This window comes from Lygodium microphyllum, chromosome 17, assembly GCF_053477565.2.
Source record: "Lygodium microphyllum isolate KBCC chromosome 17, Lygodium_microphyllum_v1.1.10, whole genome shotgun sequence".
Taxonomy (NCBI): domain Eukaryota; kingdom Viridiplantae; phylum Streptophyta; class Polypodiopsida; order Schizaeales; family Lygodiaceae; genus Lygodium; species Lygodium microphyllum.
The window spans coordinates 12,416,223-12,438,248 of NC_141151.1; the positions used below are offsets into that span (position 1 = coordinate 12,416,223).

At 40.8% G+C, this 22,026-nt stretch overlaps 1 protein-coding gene across 2 annotated transcripts; it reads right to left on the reverse strand.

Annotated features, from left to right (window-relative positions):
* Window positions 1-8,683: 8,683 nt before the first annotated feature.
* LOC148021576 (uncharacterized) lies at window positions 8,684-15,226 on the reverse strand. Of its 2 annotated transcripts, XM_087696994.1 has the most exons (3): window positions 13,840-15,226; window positions 8,956-13,687; window positions 8,684-8,803 (listed from the first exon to the last, which is right to left on the reverse strand). In XM_087696994.1, the coding sequence occupies exon 2, from the start codon at window positions 13,113-13,115 to the stop codon at window positions 11,952-11,954; it is 1,164 nt and encodes a 387-aa protein (XP_087553120.1). In that variant the 5' UTR covers window positions 13,116-13,687; window positions 13,840-15,226; the 3' UTR covers window positions 8,684-8,803; window positions 8,956-11,951. The 2 variants fall into 2 exon arrangements, with proteins under 2 accessions (XP_087553120.1, XP_087553119.1); XM_087696993.1 differs by having other exon boundaries at window positions 8,956-15,226.
* Between the last annotated feature and the right edge of the window lie 6,800 nt (window positions 15,227-22,026).

The following is a 22,026-nucleotide window of genomic DNA, read 5'->3' on the forward strand; positions in this document are numbered from 1 at the left end:
AAAGCTATACAGAAGGTTTACTGAGGGTTACAGAAGGTCATCAAAGAACATCAAATCCTCATAACTCATACTAAAACCATTTTATGCTATCAAAAACTATTCAATAAGCTTTCAAAATATTTCAACCTTCATCAATGATCAATCCATGCTTCATACAGAAGAAAATCAGAACAAAATAAAAGCTATACAGAAGGTATCAGAATCAATCAGAACCTCAATGGAGCCTATCAGAACATCACAGAGCTTCATTTTTCCACTAAGAATCGTCATAAACTTCCAAAAAATAATCAATATCATCCAAAATACTCTCAAACACTTCCATTAACAAACATACATCACTCTAAATCCATAAAAAATCAACCATTTAGACCTCAAAAACAACAAAAATCAATCAAAAATTCAGTCTTTTTCCACTCTCAACAGACAGAGAGAGAAAGAGAGAGTGAGAGAGTTAAAAATCTGTGAAGGCAAGAAGAAGGGGATCATCCGCATGAAGAACCTCTTCCATGTATGAGCCCTTCTTCCTAGTGAAAGCTCTTCTCTTCCGAAGTTTCAAGCCCCTTTTAAAGGGCTATTAGGGTACCAAGATTTTCAAAGAGGGAGCCATGGCCATGGTCATTGAAAGCAGTTGGAAAAAAGAACGTAACTACAAGCAACACTCCATCTTCGAGTGCGCAGACTAGAGGATGTCCACATGCGTTCTTTCTTTCCCCTTTGGCCATGAATATATACCTTTTTCCAAGTCCTGTGCAATTCACATATAAGGGAGACAAAGATCAAGAATGGACCCCAAGCAAAAAATGTTGTGCGCAAATCGCAACCCCACAACGAGAAATGAAGCCTCAAGCGAGGGCATCACTACAAATCCAACTTCGATACCGATCATAAGTAATGTATTTCCAAATTAAAGGATTTCTTGCTTTGATTTCCGCACGAGATGCATTAGACCGTACTATGCCGCACAATAATAGGTTAACTGGAAGGATAAATTTCATCTCAGTTATTCAAAGATAGAGTTTGCAAAGTGCATGCAAATTGCTTCATGTTGCTATGCGTTAAAATACATGCATAGCATAAGTAGCATATGAGACTCTAAAGTATTAAGCATCAATAAGCTTTTAATTAATCCTCACCTATGACAATATTGTTTAGGGTTCGAAAGGTTACCCTAAGGGTTATGCACATAGATGGTACATGCATGGGAGAGATTGAACGAAACATACTTCAATGGTACATGAAATTATATTGCATTAAAAGTTTTACATCTATCATGTGAAGTTTTTGCATTGAATAACGGTTAAAGAGTTACATTGTGCTACCAAACCATGAGTTGATTACAACTCGCATAATAATTTGGGAATTATTTTACATTAGAAGATAGTCTTGCACCGTTACAAATTTTTCTCATATTCATTGAAAGGAAGATAAAATCAAGTTAAACTTCTGCATGGTATCGCTCTTGATCCCAAGGGGGAGAGCAAAGATGTGGATGGAAAGTTTATTGCGACTATTCTTGCAACGTTTGAAAAAGAATACCATTGTTTTTGTTGGTTGATCAAACAACGTCCTAAATGCTTTTGCATTAAACTAATTGTTGGATTGTAATTTGGTTGATTATTCCAAGTGCTTGTACTTGATGGTAAATGCATGGTAGGGGTCTGTGATGACAAATTGCCATGGGGATAAGGAATGATTTCTTGAAAGATGATATTAGGCTGTTTTCCTTGATTGTGCTTGATCCTAACTGGATTAATTAAGAAAATGATATTTTGCATGAGTGGATCATCTCCAAGATCACACTGTGGATTAACCTGAAAAGGGCACTGCTCGATTCACGAGTCAAAGGTCAAGGTGGTGAAAAGGCCAACCACGGAAATTGTGTTTCACTCCTAGGCTGTTTGGGGTGAGATGGAGCTCTGGATACCCCTTGCCCATTTGGAACGAAGTTAAAGACTACCATGAGCCCAATGTTTATGGCGTTGGAAGATCCTATTCTAGATAAAGGACAAAAATTATGGTGTCATGTGATTTGGACCAAGTACTTTTGCTGAGCAGAAGGAAATATATAATTTCTCTTGTATGGGTAAGAGACAAAGATTAACTTGAAGATAAGTTAAGGAGCTTGCTTTTCAAAAGGATTGCTTGCTTTGTATTTGTTGTGTTTGTGCCATAAATTACACAAACAACCCCGGTCCCTAAAAGGCCTAATTAAGGAAGCTGATTTTGAATGTCACGCATAAATATGATAGGACCCAATTAGAAAACTAAATCTATCAAGGAAAGCAAGTGGACGGAACCCCTGACGGATCTGTCCTACAACAAGGTGGTCCCAGAGAACTAGGAGGCTTCTCATAAGGTTTTAGCAATCCTTAGAAATTGCAAGATTAGAACCTGATTCATGCCGTTTTAGGAGACCAGGATTGGACTATACCCTATGGATAGAGAGGTCGAGGGATGCATCCCTCTCATTTCCCATTCTCTTTGAACCAAATGTAGTATGGATCTGCTTCGGCTTGGGTATCTCTGCGTAAAGTAGGATGTGAGGACCCGACGCTAAAATGCTATCAGGAGACCTTGACCACTTGGGACCCAAGTTTCAGGTTGATCCTAGTGGGTTTAACCGCGAATGTTTCGTTGCGAGGTGGACTTGAGAAATCCAGGCAAAAAACTTTGTGACATTCCATGGGAGTGCCGGGCAGTGTCACTTAGACTCGGACTGCTAAAACGTGCTTGGATAGCCGATAGGTTATGTTGGGTACTAGAATAATTATATCTACCATGCTCTCCTTCTCTATATTCCTTATTGTGTCTTATCCTCGACGACACAGAGCAAAGGCGAATCCACTCTAGTTCCCTTATCCTCGACGACACAATAAGGAATATAGAGAAGGAGAGCATGGTAGATATAATTATTCCAAAATACCCAACATAAGAGCGGTTGACAAGAAAAAGGCCTACTTGTTCCAATCTTTGAACCTCATCTCATCATTTTTCCTCTTTGTGAGAAGATTCACCAACTATCCTTATCCTTCCTTTATTACCACCTACAACTATCTTTGACTCATCATTACTCTACTTCGACAACCAATCATGCCATATGAGGAGTGAGTCCCACCCTTTCTTTTTCATGTAAACACAAGAATCGACCAACTTGATATAGAAGCTTTCACCCCTTGTTTCTTTCACATTAACACAAGAATTGACCAACTTGTAAACATAGGACTCCCACCCCTATTTTTTCATGTAAAAATGGGCAAGCCAACTTGATATAAAAGCTTTCAAGAAATATTTCCAAGTCATTAGTAGCAAAAGCAAGTACCTCACAATGAAGCAGCGAGAAGCATGGCTAGGAAAACTGACAAGGAGATACCGTATCTTGCAAAATGAAAAAACTCTTTGGGCACACCCTTGTCTACTCAAGTACCATTGCAAAGGTGAATCCACTCCACTGCCCCTATCCTTGCATACATGATAAGAAATACACAAAAGGAGAGCATGGTGGATATAACTTTCCAAAAATCCCTAACATACGAGCCATTAACAAGGAAAAGTCCTATCTGTTCTAGCCCCTTGACCTAGTCCCATCATTTGCCCTCTTTGGTACCAAAATGTTTAAGGATAGCTAGAAGAACTCTGACGAGGTAAAAGATAGATTGACAATGGCTTTAGAGGGGTCCTCCTTTTATAGCCTAGGAAGGTAGACTAGTCAACATGTTCGACCATATTATGAATCTTACCTAATCGGCCACAAAATGTTTGCTTTATCTTTGGGACAAGGCACTACCCCTAGACCCCCGTCAAGGAGTTTTTGATAACTCCCACACCTTGCAACTTGATGCATTGTGTTTCGAGTTGCTACTAGCATAACCACTTTATCTAACCCAAACACTAGATCCACAAAGGTTTTATTTTTTCCATCTGGTCACATAGACCTAATCCAACATATAAGTCAAGACCTGTGCTCACACATGGTTTCTCCTCATAATGGGGGCCTTACAACCTAGAGCACCATGGATCATTTTTGGCACCTTATAAGGCTGGAGCATTGAGCATATCTAACATTTTTTACAAGCTTTCAATATGTGCATATGACAATAGCAACAATAACATCAACAACAACTACAATAGTAGCAATTACAACACACAGATGGCATGATTGCCAAACTAGTGGAGGGTTTCCATCTAGGGCAATTGGCAAATAGGTGTGACTCCACATTTGGGACATCTCAAGTCGGCTTTTTCTCTATTTGCTTACTCCTTTTTAGGGAAGTGGGATGAGATATGCCTTGGATGAGATATGCTATGGGCTCATGGTTTTGGCCTCCTCCTATTCCTCTATCTCTCCCTTTACCTAAAGCCATGACTGGCACAAGCCTTAAAGTCCATTAATATGGAATTTACATCATTGTCATAAGAGACATAAGGATTCATGTATGAGTCTTCCTCTAGTGACTCCTCTACAAAGTGCACTGGAGCATTGCTTGGTGGATGGGTCACTATAGGTTTTGGTGGTCTAGGGATCCCCATTGGTGATTCTTGGAGTGTCAGCTTTGAATTGTTAGGTGTGAGTAGTGCCAGAAAGGGGCTCCTCTTCCAAAGTTAGGCTGCCTAACTCCTAGATAGTATGGATGGTTATAGGGTTGCTGGTATGGTAACTATCTTGGCAATCGGTAGAGCATAGCATCATATGCAGTTGGCATAAGACCGTAACCTAGGATTGAGACACTCAAAAGGTAGGTGGTTCCCTCCATAATGCACATACTACACGTGAGGTTGCATTGGCCTTCACAATGACTCCTATAGTTTGGTTACAACTATCACTTGGGTCTTGTCGACATTCTTTCCTTTATCTTACTTGCTAGGGGTTAATTGTTCACTAAATGCTGCGGTTCTCTTGGTATTTCTAAACGTGTTGTTCTCTTGCTACATAGTTCTAGAGCTTCTGGGGCCCCAAGAGGAAAACCAAGAAAATAGAAAATTTAATGCAAGAAAATCTATCTTGTATCATCAACAAGTATGTCCTTCACAATTTAATCAACCACAAGAAGAAAAACAACACCAATCTTCTCAAATCTTCACACAACATCATATCGTAATTCTCTTAGGGATTTATCACAACATAACTCCAACACATTCTTTATATTTTTAATAGAAACCATCAAAGAGCAAGAGAACACAAAAGAATGCTCCACTTTGAATGAAAATCATCACATAGATTTTATCTTTCATAATCTTCATAGTTTTTTCTCACAATCTCTTGCTCATAGATACATTATTTTTAGCATGGAAAATTGGTTATCTCTCATTCTCTCTCTCTCTCTCCTCTCTCCTCTCTCCTCTCTCCTCTCTCTCTCTCTCTCTCTATCTCTCATATGATCTCTCTCAATAGTACATTGGAATAATGAAGAATAAACATCCATAATCTCTCTTTGGTCGTGGATACCCCTCCCAAGAGATATGTCTGATATGAGGGGTCAATAGAGCCACTATAGTGTCCTTTCGTAGCTCAACAAATCATTGTTACTTTAGTCTTTACTTGAGTCTTCAATAGCTACTTCTTCTGCTTCTTTGGGCTATTTTGAACTTGTATTCACCTCTTCCCAAGATCAAAAAATTTTTCCAAGCTACACATTCATCCCACAAAACACATACAAAGGCATACAAAATAGAAAGAGAACTAAGACACATGCTCTACAACAATAGAAGCTCAACAGAAGGTTTATAATACTATATAGAAGGTTATCAAAAAGCATTTAGCTCAACTAAAACCATTCAAAACCATCAAGAATCATTTAATAAACTTCTAAACACCCTTAAACTCTATGAATCATCATTCCAACCTCTCATACAGAAAGAAATTAGAACAACACATCATGAGCTTCTCAAACTTATTCAACTTTATCAAAAAATCTCTCAAAAACTTCTAAATAAATCAATCGTCATTCAAATCGTACAAAAATCTCCCAAAATCCCAACAAAAAATAGCTAAAAACATAGTCTTTGTTTCTCTTTTGGAAGATTGAACTTCCCATTTTGGTAGAAGGAACGTTCTCTCTTGAAATTGTGGATTTTCTTTTCTTGGCAGGTGCTATTGCAGCAACTTTCAATTTCACCAAGTGTTGGAGGCAGGTTCTTGGATCTTCTATTGATTATTACTGGTATTGGCTTTCACAGAAACTAGATTGGGATAGTCTTTTGTAGTGTGGCCTTCTCCTTTGCATTGATTGCATAAGGGTTTTTAGTCCATGGACCTTTTAGGGCTTAGAAAATTTGGTGAGATATGTCCATTTTCTCCATATTTTTATAATACTCAACTTCCAATCTCTGGCCACCATTAAATTATCATCCTTTGTAACTTTCAGAGGGAAACCTCATTGAGTCAAAATTAGGACCGAACTCTCTAGGCTTTGGTTTGATATCCTCGGTGGTCATTTTGGATTCCAACAAGTTGAATCTTGCTTCTTTGTCTTTCTTTTTTCTTTCATGCATATCTTCTATATAGTTCTTCCTTAAACAATACAAATAGAAGGATACACGGATAGTTACTTTTTGGGTACACTCAGTGGCTAAATGTTGTGCGTGATGGCACTATTAGATCACATAACATCTCTTCCATCTCTTTTAGGATTGGATATGTTGGTGGTATATACCTTTAGCATTTGCAATAGTTATTTTGTACATCCATTAGCTCTTTCTTGATGCTTGCAATTGAATTGAACAAATAGCCCTTCAATTTTTCTCCTCTCGAAGTAGTTGCGGTAGGGTTTTGGGAAGCCTCCATTGTAATGAAAGCAATCAACCATGGAATGAAATCTAACTGAAATTGAAAATTAACTAAGCTACAACAAAGAATTAACAAATCTATTACACCAAGACATCCTCATCATGTATTAATGGTTGGGGATTCAAGAATACATGACGGCCATGGCTGAGTGCTTCAAAGCTAAGAAGAAGCTAACTCCAAGAAAATGGTAAAGCCAAGATTATTGAATGATCAAAAGATCTCTTGCCTTTGGCCTCTAGTCCCCTTTTATTTTAACCCTCTTTCCAAACTTAAGGGCTGTTCACACATGTACACATAGGCTAGGGCTGAATTTACAAAGGCTGGAATAAATCCAATGTGCAAATATTAATGTTGTATTTTTCCTTCATGACAAACCACAACCATGGAATCATAAGAATCATGACCAAGGATGGGTTTATGTAACTCATCAACATGATTATCCCAACGTAGCTCATCATCATATGGATATGCATTCTCATGTTCTTCATTATCGATTAAACTCTCTTCTTCATTTTGATCTTCATCTTCTTCACTATCTTCATTTTGAAATTCCTGCTCTTGGTCTTCTATTTGGTCATTCTCTTGTATATCTTCTTCATTGTCATCATCATCTTGAGTGTTGTCTTCTTCATCAGCTTCTTCATTTTTCTCTATGATGTTAACCTCTTCGGTTTGCATTGTATACATTCTTGCATTAGTATCCATAGGCTGACCATAATGAATTCCTGCATTACATGGTTCATGCTGCCCATCGTCAACTAGATGTTGTTGGAAACAAGATACATGATATTCATTCCTATAAGATTGCTCTTGGAAGCATTCAGGACAACTACATTTAACACTGCAATGCTGCCCATAAACATAGGCATCCCCATAGGAATGATCATCAGCATGCTGTCCAAAGTATTTTGGAGTAGGTTCCAAAGATGAAGCATGATCTTCATATGCATACGTCCCTCCAAAATATCCTTGCTGCTGCCCAAATGCATCAAGCTGCTGGCCATGAGCATTTGTATGATTACTCTCATGATCAAATCTGCCATAGGCAAAACCACCTTGTTGTTGACCAAAACCATTTGGATAAGGATCACCTTGATCATCTTGGCATGAGGTATGGCATCCATATTGGTCAAAAGAACTTCTAAGACTTTGCCCATTTGAAGAAAAAAAAAACATAAGATCCATAGTCACTATATCCATGAACTGGAGCATCATGGGAAACACATCCATAAGCATTAGTGCCATTCTCTCTTTCATGAGATATACCATATGTATAAGCATCGTGTTGAACATTTGACACTTCTGCAATGCTCCTATCAATGATGGATACGAGCTCTTTAACTTTCAACTTCATTTCCCTTACATCTCTGACCAAACTGTTCACTGTAACCATGCTGTTGTGATTATCCCTATACACTGTTTTGGCCATATCTTGAAGAATACTCATCCAAATGAGGTGCTTGATGGTTCTGCTCGAAACCCACGATGTCTAGTACTAGTTAAAAATCTTGGTTCACATTAAAATATTCCAATACCCCGTTCTGGAAATGATTTGTTATGTCTGTCCACAATAGACAGCACCATGTCTCAAGTACCTAGTTGCATTGTTTTAACCATAACTTGAGAAATTCTGATCGGAATGAAGTGTTTGATAGCTTCACTCGAAGCCCACGATGTCTACCTTCAATTAGGAATCCTGGTTTTCATTATTTTGTACCTACACCCCATTCTGGAAATGATTCTCTAGGTCTGTCCATAGTAAACTGCTAGTGAACTGCCGGAGTTTGCAATGCCAGTGCACTCAGGCAACCTGTCTTGAGAGCTGACGTCTTGAAAGGTGACATATGGTTCTGTCCTGAAGCTGATGCATGAACGCACTAAATTTAGGCTCCCAAAAAGAGAATGATCAAGGAAGCAAGATTTCATCTGATGTTGATGGGAACTTTAAGGAGTCAAACACATGTCAAGCCATCAGAACTGAGAAGCATCAACATGATGGCACAGAAGATGAAGATCAACCTGCAACCAACACTAAAGATGATGAGGCCTTTTTGCAGCCAGCAATATCAAAATTTACTCAATGGTTTGGTAAAGAAAGGAATGAGCCAAGATTTCTCCAGACTCTGCAAATGGAGCTGTCACTACTGATGCTGCACCGGCAGTTCCCTCACCTGTTGAGTCAGGATGTGGTGAAGCTCAACCTCAGCTTTCAAGTCTTACAATATCCAGAATCAGAAAAGCCTGGTTCATGAAATGGCAACATCAGTGCCCTTGATGCATATGCCTTCTCATCCAGCTGCACATTCAACATGGAACAATCTAACAGCAGCAGTGCTGATTGGTCATTTTCATCTCCGAATGTCTTCAAAAGATTAGTCGAAACAGAATCTGAGAGGCAGCATGCGGTGATTCCTGGAGTTCCATGTTACCAGGGAGGTCTCCTTGAGGTTGTCCAAGAAGATGCTTTGGAGAATCCAATCAAGATACACCGTCTGTTTCTGCCTCAGTCCTGAGAGATCCTTCACCCATCACTTCAACCGTTAGACATGGAAATTCTTAGGCACGAGTCTATGCAACATGCAACAGCTGTGCTTCCTCCTGTAGAAAGTCTCCGTTGTTATGTTGTAACTGAGGGGCTGTACACTGTGCGATATCTGTGCATAGTGGTAATACAAGTGCTCCTGGAGTTATGCAGCCACAGCACAATTCTGGTTCGTAAGTTTCCAATGCTACTTCGCCTAGCTCTGTTATTGATGTGAAGGGTATGGATGAAAGTAGCAGTAGTGGGACAGAAGAACCAACATATAAAGACCTGTACAAGGTAGCTCAGTCACATAGAAAGCAGACTGTTCCACTACGCAAATTCAAACGTCTCATCAAGAAGCACCCTGAGTTCGATGATACTGTGATCTCGCAGAAGCTTCCTCTACAATGATATCTGACAGATTTTACGGATAAGCCTGGCACCCAAGCATATCTAAAACAATGTTGAATACAGATCATTATGTATGACCGTCAGCAGATTGTAGGAGCGAAATATCCCATTGATACCTCACAGAATGGTCAGTAGGCAAACATTTGTTGTGCTCAGGCTTCTCCACTACAAGGATTCAAAAGAGCTTTTCATTGCAAGCCTGGATCTATTGCAAATTGCATAGATAGTGAAGCTTCATCTTGTTGTGACTGTTGTGCCTATGCTTCAGAATGTTGAATCCGCCCTTAGATCCCTCCTCATCGTCACCATTTCCAGGAGCAAGCAACCAGATACATACGTTTCCTCCTCTGCGACATCCCCAAGCCTTATTAGCTCCTACTCCAAAGTAGTACGGAGTCCAGTATCTGGGCCTTCTGTTTTCAATCTTCTCAATGGACCTTTGAGTGCACCTATTGTGACAGGTGGAGACACTGGTCTGAAATTCTGTCCGATGGAGGGTGGAGGATTTCCATAAACTTGTCGGACTTGGAGAAGGAAAACATGCTGCATTGAAGGCTTACTATCTCCCAGGTGAAATCAGGCTCATTATGCCCAAAATGGCCATATGCAGCAATCTTCTAGTACCGCTTGTTACCTCCCCTTCTCAAGTCATTATTAATAGCAATCATGCCTGGCCGGAAATCAAAGATCTTCTCAATAATTTCCAAAATCTCAGCATCAGGGATCTTTCCAGTTTTGTATGTATCCACAAATACAGATAGTGACTCGGGCACACCAATGGCATATGAAACCTGCACAATGCACCGGCAAGCAAGTCCAGATGCAACAACACTTTTAGCAGCTTGCCTCACAATGTATGCCCCACTGCGATATACTTTCGTGGGATCTTTGCTAGAGAAAGCCCCACCTCCATGGGCTGGAACTCCAATCATCAACCATCTGGATCATTGAGACGTCATTCGCCCTTGTGCAGCTTATGGAGGCCGTTTGCAAATGCCATGAATTAGTAGACAATGCTATTGAGCTCCTTGTGCTGAAAACAATGCTTCCTGTTGTAACTTCCGTTCCGTTGAGAGTTCATGGGGACAGCCTCTTAAAAGCTGTTCACGCATGTTGCGATATCTCTGTACAAGCGTTTGAAGGTTGGAGTTTCAAGAAATCGCATTTGAGACTTGGCAAAAAGGTTGAAGAAGACATGAAACCACAGATTTAACCTTAGCTTCTTTCTCTCCATACTCCATTTTAGAATTCAAGGATTTATCGAGCACTTTCTATCTGCGGATATTTCCTCCACAATTGTGCAGTTCTGTAAGAAGCCTATTTTTGAAGATCTTCAGAACAGCAGGATAGACGTTGATGTTCGCTCCATTTCAAGATACTTGTCCTCGCAGGCTTCAACATCCATCAAATCTTCATACCCTTTGCTCCCAATGGCGATAGACGTTCCCTCGGCCTTCGAGAATGGTTACTAAAGCATCGTAGGATGGAAAAATCCTCCTGCTCTTCGGAGCGTCAATGCATCCAGAGGTATGCGGCAGAAATCTCTCTCTCTCTCATGCTCATATCTGTGCTCATTTCATGCCTAGCCAAAGCTTATATTGATGCAGATTTTTGTGGAGGAAGAGAAGATCAGATCAACGTAAACAGCACAAGCTCGTGGAGGAGGAGAAGGTCAGATCAGCGTAAACAACACAAGCACAGACTCATGTACCTCAAGACAAAAGTCTCCTTGATCAAGGCATATGTCTACTCTTTAGGACGCTTAATACATGAAGAATCAAACTGTGGTGTCTCATTAGGTAGTAGAAACCATTGAGAGAAGATAGAAGCAGTAGAAGCCATGGAAAAAAGCTTGAGAAGAGGAGAGAGAAAGACTTAGCCTAGAAGCAAACCCTTCCCTCTCAAAAGTAACCTTGGTTTAAGTGTCCTTCAGCCATGTCTGACCCTCTTTTGATCCATATGTTTTCAAAATGAGGTAAAATTTGATGACGACCTGTCAAAGTAGTTATGAACCTCCATCTTGCCCCCATATCTCTGTGAAGAAACACTAAAATAACCACAGTTTGAAGTAGTACAATCAGTCTAGTCACTGTCAAGGAGAAACCAAACCATGTAACTGTGTCTTCAAGTCCAGTTACACAGAAATGATGCCTGTAACTAGATCTTCCATGAAAATGACCTCCCCAGCAAGATCATAATCATGAAAATGATGGAATTAAAGCCTACCTTGGATCAAAGCAAGGCTCTGATACCAATGTAATGAAAGCAATCAACCATGGAATCATAAGAATCATGACCAAGGGTGGGTTTATGCATCTCATCAACATGATTATCCCAAGGTAGCTCATCATCATATGGATATGCATTCTCATCCATTTCTGCAACTAACTCTCCTTGTGAACCATCATCACATATCTTTGCATCCTCATGTTCTTCATTATCGATTAAACTCTCTTCTTCATTTTGATCTTCATCTTCTTCACTATCTTCATTCTGAAATTCCTGCTCTTGGTCTTCTATTTGATCATTCTCTTGTATATCTTCTTCATTGTCATCTTCATCTTGAGTGTTGTCTTCTTCATCAGCTTCTTCATTTTTCTCTATGATGTTAACCTCTTCGGTTTGCATTGTATACATTCTTGCATTAGTATCCATAGGCTGACCATAATGAATTCCTGCATTACATGGTTCATGCTGCCCATCGTCAACTAGATGTTGTTGGAAACAAGATACATGATATTCATTCCTATAAGATTGCTCTTGGAAGCATTCAGGACAACTACATTTAACACTGCAATGCTGCCCATAAACATAGGCATCCCCATAGGAATGATCATCAGCATGCTGTCCAAAGTATTTTGGAGTAGGTTCCAAAGATGAAGCATGATCTTCATATGCATACGTCCCTCCAAAATATCCTTGCTGCTGCCCAAATGCATCAAGCTGCTGGCCATGAGCATTTGTATGATTACTCTCATGATCAAATCTGCCATAGACAAAACCACCTTGTTGTTGACCAAAACCATTTGGATAAGGATCACCTTGATCATCTTGGCATGAGGTATGGCATCCATATTGCCCAAAAGAACTTCTAAGACTTTGCCCATTTGAAGAAAAAAAAACATAAGATCCATAGTCACTATATCCATGAACTGGAGCATCATGGGAAACACATCCATAAGCATTAGTGCCATTCTCTCTTTCATGAGATATACCATATGTATAAGCATCGTGTTGAACATTTGACACTTCTGCAATGCTCCTATCAATGATGGATACGAGCTCTTTAACTTTCAACTTCATTTCCCTTACATCTCTGACCAAACTGTTCACTGTAACCATGCTGTTGTGATTATCCCTATACACTGTTTTGGCCATATCTTGAAGAATACTCATCCAAATGAGGTGCTTGATGGTTCTGCTCGAAACCCACGATGTCTAGTACTAGTTAAAAATCTTGGTTCACATTAAAATATTCCAATACCCCGTTCTGGAAATGATTTGTTATGTCTGTCCACAATAGACAGCACCATGTCTCAAGTACCTAGTTGCATTGTTTTAACCATAACTTGAGAAATTCTGATCGGAATGAAGTGTTTGATAGCTTCACTCGAAGCCCACGATGTCTACCTTCAATTAGGAATCCTGGTTTGCATTATTTTGTACCTACACCCCATTCTGGAAATGATTCTCTAGGTCTGTCCATAGTAAACTGCTAGTGAACTGCCGGAGTTTGCAATGCCAGTGCACTCAGGCAACCTGTCTTGAGAGCTGACGTCTTGAAAGGTGACATATGGTTCTGTCCTGAAGCTGATGCATGAACGCACTAAATTTAGGCTCCCAAAAAGAGAATGATCAAGGAAGCAAGATTTCATCTGATGTTGATGGGAACTTTAAGGAGTCAAACACATGTCAAGCCATCAGAACTGAGAAGCATCAACATGATGGCACAGAAGATGAAGATCAACCTGCAACCAACACTAAAGATGATGAGGCCTTTTTGCAGCCAGCAATATCAAAATTTACTCAATGGTTTGGTAAAGAAAGGAATGAGCCAAGATTTCTCCAGACTCTACAAATGGAGCTGTCACTACTGATGCTGCACCGGCAGTTCCCTCACCTGTTGAGTCAGGATGTGGTGAAGCTCAACCTCAGCTTTCAAGTCTTACAATATCCAGAATCAGAAAAGCCTGGTTCATGAAATGGCAACATCAGTGCCCTTGATGCATATGCCTTCTCATCCAGCTGCACATTCAACATGGAACAATCTAACAGCAGCAGTGCTGATTGGTCATTTTCATCTCCGAATGTCTTCAAAAGATTAGTCGAAACAGAATCTGAGAGGCAGCATGCGGTGATTCCTGGAGTTCCATGTTACCAGGGAGGTCTCCTTGAGGTTGTCCAAGAAGATGCTTTGGAGAATCCAATCAAGATACACCGTCTGTTTCTGCCTCAGTCCTGAGAGATCCTTCACCCATCACTTCAACCGTTAGACATGGAAATTCTTAGGCACGAGTCTATGCAACATGCAACAGCTGTGCTTCCTCCTGTAGAAAGTCTCCGTTGTTATGTTGTAACTGAGGGGCTGTACACTGTGCGATATCTGTGCATAGTGGTAATACAAGTGCTCCTGGAGTTATGCAGCCACAGCACAATTCTGGTTCGTAAGTTTCCAATGCTACTTCGCCTAGCTCTGTTATTGATGTGAAGGGTATGGATGAAAGTAGCAGTAGTGGGACAGAAGAACCAACATATAAAGACCTGTACAAGGTAGCTCAGTCACATAGAAAGCAGACTGTTCCACTACGCAAATTCAAACGTCTCATCAAGAAGCACCCTGAGTTCGATGATACTGTGATCTCGCAGAAGCTTCCTCTACAATGATATCTGACAGATTTTACGGATAAGCCTGGCACCCAAGCATATCTAAAACAATGTTGAATACAGATCATTATGTATGACCGTCAGCAGATTGTAGGAGCGAAATATCCCATTGATACCTCACAGAATGGTCAGTAGGCAAACATTTGTTGTGCTCAGGCTTCTCCACTACAAGGATTCAAAAGAGCTTTTCATTGCAAGCCTGGATCTATTGCAAATTGCATAGATAGTGAAGCTTCATCTTGTTGTGACTGTTGTGCCTATGCTTCAGAATGTTGAATCCGCCCTTAGATCCCTCCTCATCGTCACCATTTCCAGGAGCAAGCAACCAGATACATACGTTTCCTCCTCTGCGACATCCCCAAGCCTTATTAGCTCCTACTCCAAAGTAGTACGGAGTCCAGTATCTGGGCCTTCTGTTTTCAATCTTCTCAATGGACCTTTGAGTGCACCTATTGTGACAGGTGGAGACACTGGTCTGAAATTCTGTCCGATGGAGGGTGGAGGATTTCCATAAACTTGTCGGACTTGGAGAAGGAAAACATGCTGCATTGAAGGCTTACTATCTCCCAGGTGAAATCAGGCTCATTATGCCCAAAATGGCCATATGCAGCAATCTTCTAGTACCGCTTGTCACCTCCCCTTCTCAAGTCATTATTAATAGCAATCATGCCTGGCCGGAAATCAAAGATCTTCTCAATAATTTCCAAAATCTCAGCATCAGGGATCTTTCCAGTTTTGTATGTATCCACAAATACAGATAGTGACTCGGGCACACCAATGGCATATGAAACCTGCACAATGCACCGGCAAGCAAGTCCAGATGCAACAACACTTTTAGCAGCTTGCCTCACAATGTATGCCCCACTGCGATATACTTTCGTGGGATCTTTGCTAGAGAAAGCCCCACCTCCATGGGCTGGAACTCCAATCATCAACCATCTGGATCATTGAGACGTCATTCGCCCTTGTGCAGCTTATGGAGGCCGTTTGCAAATGCCATGAATTAGTAGACAATGCTATTGAGCTCCTTGTGCTGAAAACAATGCTTCCTGTTGTAACTTCCGTTCCGTTGAGAGTTCATGGGGACAGCCTCTTAAAAGCTGTTCACGCATGTTGCGATATCTCTGTACAAGCGTTTGAAGGTTGGAGTTTCAAGAAATCGCATTTGAGACTTGGCAAAAAGGTTGAAGAAGACATGAAACCACAGATTTAACCTTAGCTTCTTTCTCTCCATACTCCATTTTAGAATTCAAGGATTTATCGAGCACTTTCTATCTGCGGATATTTCCTCCACAATTGTGCAGTTCTGTAAGAAGCCTATTTTTGAAGATCTTCAGAACAGCAGGATAGACGTTGATGTTCGCTCCATTTCAAGATACTTGTCCTCGCAGGCTTCAACATCCATCAAATCTTCATACCCTTTGCTCCCAATGGCGATAGACGTTCCCTCGGCCTTCGAGAATGGTTACTAAAGCATCGTAGGATGGAAAAATCCTCCTGCTCTTCGGAGCGTCAATGCATCCAGAGGTATGCGGCAGAAATCTCTCTCTCTCTCATGCTCATATCTGTGCTCATTTCATGCCTAGCCAAAGCTTATATTGATGCAGATTTTTGTGGAGGAAGAGAAGATCAGATCAACGTAAACAGCACAAGCTCGTGGAGGAGGAGAAGGTCAGATCAGCGTAAACAACACAAGCACAGACTCATGTACCTCAAGACAAAAGTCTCCTTGATCAAGGCATATGTCTACTCTTTAGGACGCTTAATACATGAAGAATCAAACTGTGGTGTCTCATTAGGTAGTAGAAACCATTGAGAGAAGATAGAAGCAGTAGAAGCCATGGAAAAAAGCTTGAGAAGAGGAGAGAGAAAGACTTAGCCTAGAAGCAAACCCTTCCCTCTCAAAAGTAACCTTGGTTTAAGTGTCCTTCAGCCATGTCTGACCCTCTTTTGATCCATATGTTTTCAAAATGAGGTAAAATTTGATGACGACCTGTCAAAGTAGTTATGAACCTCCATCTTGCCCCCATATCTCTGTGAAGAAACACTAAAATAACCACAGTTTGAAGTAGTACAATCAGTCTAGTCACTGTCAAGGAGAAACCAAACCATGTAACTGTGTCTTCAAGTCCAGTTACACAGAAATGATGCCTGTAACTAGATCTTCCATGAAAATGACCTCCCCAGCAAGATCATAATCATGAAAATGATGGAATTAAAGCCTACCTTGGATCAAAGCAAGGCTCTGATACCAATGTAATGAAAGCAATCAACCATGGAATCATAAGAATCATGACCAAGGGTGGGTTTATGCATCTCATCAACATGATTATCCCAAGGTAGCTCATCATCATATGGATATGCATTCTCATCCATTTCTGCAACTAACTCTCCTTGTGAACCATCATCACATATCTTTGCATCCTCATGTTCTTCATTATCGATTAAACTCTCTTCTTCATTTTGATCTTCATCTTCTTCACTATCTTCATTCTGAAATTCCTGCTCTTGGTCTTCTATTTGATCATTCTCTTGTATATCTTCTTCATTGTCATCTTCATCTTGAGTGTTGTCTTCTTCATCAGCTTCTTCATTTTTCTCTATGATGTTAACCTCTTCGGTTTGCATTGTATACATTCTTGCATTAGTATCCATAGGCTGACCATAATGAATTCCTGCATTACATGGTTCATGCTGCCCATCGTCAACTAGATGTTGTTGGAAACAAGATACATGATATTCATTCCTATAAGATTGCTCTTGGAAGCATTCAGGACAACTACATTTAACACTGCAATGCTGCCCATAAACATAGGCATCCCCATAGGAATGATCATCAGCATGCTGTCCAAAGTATTTTGGAGTAGGTTCCAAAGATGAAGCATGATCTTCATATGCATACGTCCCTCCAAAATATCCTTGCTGCTGCCCAAATGCATCAAGCTGCTGGCCATGAGCATTTGTATGATTACTCTCATGATCAAATCTGCCATAGACAAAACCACCTTGTTGTTGACCAAAACCATTTGGATAAGGATCACCTTGATCATCTTGGCATGAGGTATGGCATCCATATTGCCCAAAAGAACTTCTAAGACTTTGCCCATTTGAAGAAAAAAAAACATAAGATCCATAGTCACTATATCCATGAACTGGAGCATCATGGGAAACACATCCATAAGCATTAGTGCCATTCTCTCTTTCATGAGATATACCATATGTATAAGCATCGTGTTGAACATTTGACACTTCTGCAATGCTCCTATCAATGATGGATACGAGCTCTTTAACTTTCAACTTCATTTCCCTTACATCTCTGACCAAACTGTTCACTGTAACCATGCTGTTGTGATTATCCCTATACACTGTTTTGGCCATATCTTGAAGAATACTCATCCAAATGAGGTGCTTGATGGTTCTGCTCGAAACCCACGATGTCTAGTACTAGTTAAAAATCTTGGTTCACATTAAAATATTCCAATACCCCGTTCTGGAAATGATTTGTTATGTCTGTCCACAATAGACAGCACCATGTCTCAAGTACCTAGTTGCATTGTTTTAACCATAACTTGAGAAATTCTGATCGGAATGAAGTGTTTGATAGCTTCACTCGAAGCCCACGATGTCTACCTTCAATTAGGAATCCTGGTTTGCATTATTTTGTACCTACACCCCATTCTGGAAATGATTCTCTAGGTCTGTCCATAGTAAACTGCTAGTGAACTGCCGGAGTTTGCAATGCCAGTGCACTCAGGCAACCTGTCTTGAGAGCTGACGTCTTGAAAGGTGACATATGGTTCTGTCCTGAAGCTGATGCATGAACGCACTAAATTTAGGCTCCCAAAAAGAGAATGATCAAGGAAGCAAGATTTCATCTGATGTTGATGGGAACTTTAAGGAGTCAAACACATGTCAAGCCATCAGAACTGAGAAGCATCAACATGATGGCACAGAAGATGAAGATCAACCTGCAACCAACACTAAAGATGATGAGGCCTTTTTGCAGCCAGCAATATCAAAATTTACTCAATGGTTTGGTAAAGAAAGGAATGAGCCAAGATTTCTCCAGACTCTACAAATGGAGCTGTCACTACTGATGCTGCACCGGCAGTTCCCTCACCTGTTGAGTCAGGATGTGGTGAAGCTCAACCTCAGCTTTCAAGTCTTACAATATCCAGAATCAGAAAAGCCTGGTTCATGAAATGGCAACATCAGTGCCCTTGATGCATATGCCTTCTCATCCAGCTGCACATTCAACATGGAACAATCTAACAGCAGCAGTGCTGATTGGTCATTTTCATCTCCGAATGTCTTCAAAAGATTAGTCGAAACAGAATCTGAGAGGCAGCATGCGGTGATTCCTGGAGTTCCATGTTACCAGGGAGGTCTCCTTGAGGTTGTCCAAGAAGATGCTTTGGAGAATCCAATCAAGATACACCGTCTGTTTCTGCCTCAGTCCTGAGAGATCCTTCACCCATCACTTCAACCGTTAGACATGGAAATTCTTAGGCACGAGTCTATGCAACATGCAACAGCTGTGCTTCCTCCTGTAGAAAGTCTCCGTTGTTATGTTGTAACTGAGGGGCTGTACACTGTGCGATATCTGTGCATAGTGGTAATACAAGTGCTCCTGGAGTTATGCAGCCACAGCACAATTCTGGTTCGTAAGTTTCCAATGCTACTTCGCCTAGCTCTGTTATTGATGTGAAGGGTATGGATGAAAGTAGCAGTAGTGGGACAGAAGAACCAACATATAAAGACCTGTACAAGGTAGCTCAGTCACATAGAAAGCAGACTGTTCCACTACGCAAATTCAAACGTCTCATCAAGAAGCACCCTGAGTTCGATGATACTGTGATCTCGCAGAAGCTTCCTCTACAATGATATCTGACAGATTTTACGGATAAGCCTGGCACCCAAGCATATCTAAAACAATGTTGAATACAGATCATTATGTATGACCGTCAGCAGATTGTAGGAGCGAAATATCCCATTGATACCTCACAGAATGGTCAGTAGGCAAACATTTGTTGTGCTCAGGCTTCTCCACTACAAGGATTCAAAAGAGCTTTTCATTGCAAGCCTGGATCTATTGCAAATTGCATAGATAGTGAAGCTTCATCTTGTTGTGACTGTTGTGCCTATGCTTCAGAATGTTGAATCCGCCCTTAGATCCCTCCTCATCGTCACCATTTCCAGGAGCAAGCAACCAGATACATACGTTTCCTCCTCTGCGACATCCCCAAGCCTTATTAGCTCCTACTCCAAAGTAGTACGGAGTCCAGTATCTGGGCCTTCTGTTTTCAATCTTCTCAATGGACCTTTGAGTGCACCTATTGTGACAGGTGGAGACACTGGTCTGAAATTCTGTCCGATGGAGGGTGGAGGATTTCCATAAACTTGTCGGACTTGGAGAAGGAAAACATGCTGCATTGAAGGCTTACTATCTCCCAGGTGAAATCAGGCTCATTATGCCCAAAATGGCCATATGCAGCAATCTTCTAGTACCGCTTGTTACCTCCCCTTCTCAAGTCATTATTAATAGCAATCATGCCTGGCCGGAAATCAAAGATCTTCTCAATAATTTCCAAAATCTCAGCATCAGGGATCTTTCCAGTTTTGTATGTATCCACAAATACAGATAGTGACTCGGGCACACCAATGGCATATGAAACCTGCACAATGCACCGGCAAGCAAGTCCAGATGCAACAACACTTTTAGCAGCTTGCCTCACAATGTATGCCCCACTGCGATATACTTTCGTGGGATCTTTGCTAGAGAAAGCCCCACCTCCATGGGCTGGAACTCCAATCATCAACCATCTGGATCATTGAGACGTCATTCGCCCTTGTGCAGCTTATGGAGGCCGTTTGCAAATGCCATGAATTAGTAGACAATGCTATTGAGCTCCTTGTGCTGAAAACAATGCTTCCTGTTGTAACTTCCGTTCCGTTGAGAGTTCATGGGGACAGCCTCTTAAAAGCTGTTCACGCATGTTGCGATATCTCTGTACAAGCGTTTGAAGGTTGGAGTTTCAAGAAATCGCATTTGAGACTTGGCAAAAAGGTTGAAGAAGACATGAAACCACAGATTTAACCTTAGCTTCTTTCTCTCCATACTCCATTTTAGAATTCAAGGATTTATCGAGCACTTTCTATCTGCGGATATTTCCTCCACAATTGTGCAGTTCTGTAAGAAGCCTATTTTTGAAGATCTTCAGAACAGCAGGATAGACGTTGATGTTCGCTCCATTTCAAGATACTTGTCCTCGCAGGCTTCAACATCCATCAAATCTTCATACCCTTTGCTCCCAATGGCGATAGACGTTCCCTCGGCCTTCGAGAATGGTTACTAAAGCATCGTAGGATGGAAAAATCCTCCTGCTCTTCGGAGCGTCAATGCATCCAGAGGTATGCGGCAGAAATCTCTCTCTCTCTCATGCTCATATCTGTGCTCATTTCATGCCTAGCCAAAGCTTATATTGATGCAGATTTTTGTGGAGGAAGAGAAGATCAGATCAACGTAAACAGCACAAGCTCGTGGAGGAGGAGAAGGTCAGATCAGCGTAAACAACACAAGCACAGACTCATGTACCTCAAGACAAAAGTCTCCTTGATCAAGGCATATGTCTACTCTTTAGGACGCTTAATACATGAAGAATCAAACTGTGGTGTCTCATTAGGTAGTAGAAACCATTGAGAGAAGATAGAAGCAGTAGAAGCCATGGAAAAAAGCTTGAGAAGAGGAGAGAGAAAGACTTAGCCTAGAAGCAAACCCTTCCCTCTCAAAAGTAACCTTGGTTTAAGTGTCCTTCAGCCATGTCTGACCCTCTTTTGATCCATATGTTTTCAAAATGAGGTAAAATTTGATGACGACCTGTCAAAGTAGTTATGAACCTCCATCTTGCCCCCATATCTCTGTGAAGAAACACTAAAATAACCACAGTTTGAAGTAGTACAATCAGTCTAGTCACTGTCAAGGAGAAACCAAACCATGTAACTGTGTCTTCAAGTCCAGTTACACAGAAATGATGCCTGTAACTAGATCTTCCATGAAAATGACCTCCCCAGCAAGATCATAATCATGAAAATGATGGAATTAAAGCCTACCTTGGATCAAAGCAAGGCTCTGATACCAATGTAATGAAAGCAATCAACCATGGAATCATAAGAATCATGACCAAGGGTGGGTTTATGCATCTCATCAACATGATTATCCCAAGGTAGCTCATCATCATATGGATATGCATTCTCATCCATTTCTGCAACTAACTCTCCTTGTGAACCATCATCACATATCTTTGCATCCTCATGTTCTTCATTATCGATTAAACTCTCTTCTTCATTTTGATCTTCATCTTCTTCACTATCTTCATTCTGAAATTCCTGCTCTTGGTCTTCTATTTGATCATTCTCTTGTATA

Bases quoted from the DNA above. Each gene is read 5' to 3' on its own strand.
- LOC148021576 (XM_087696994.1), bottom strand. From the start codon at position 13,115: ATGAGTATTCTTCAAGATATGGCCAAAACAGTGTATAGGGATAATCAC.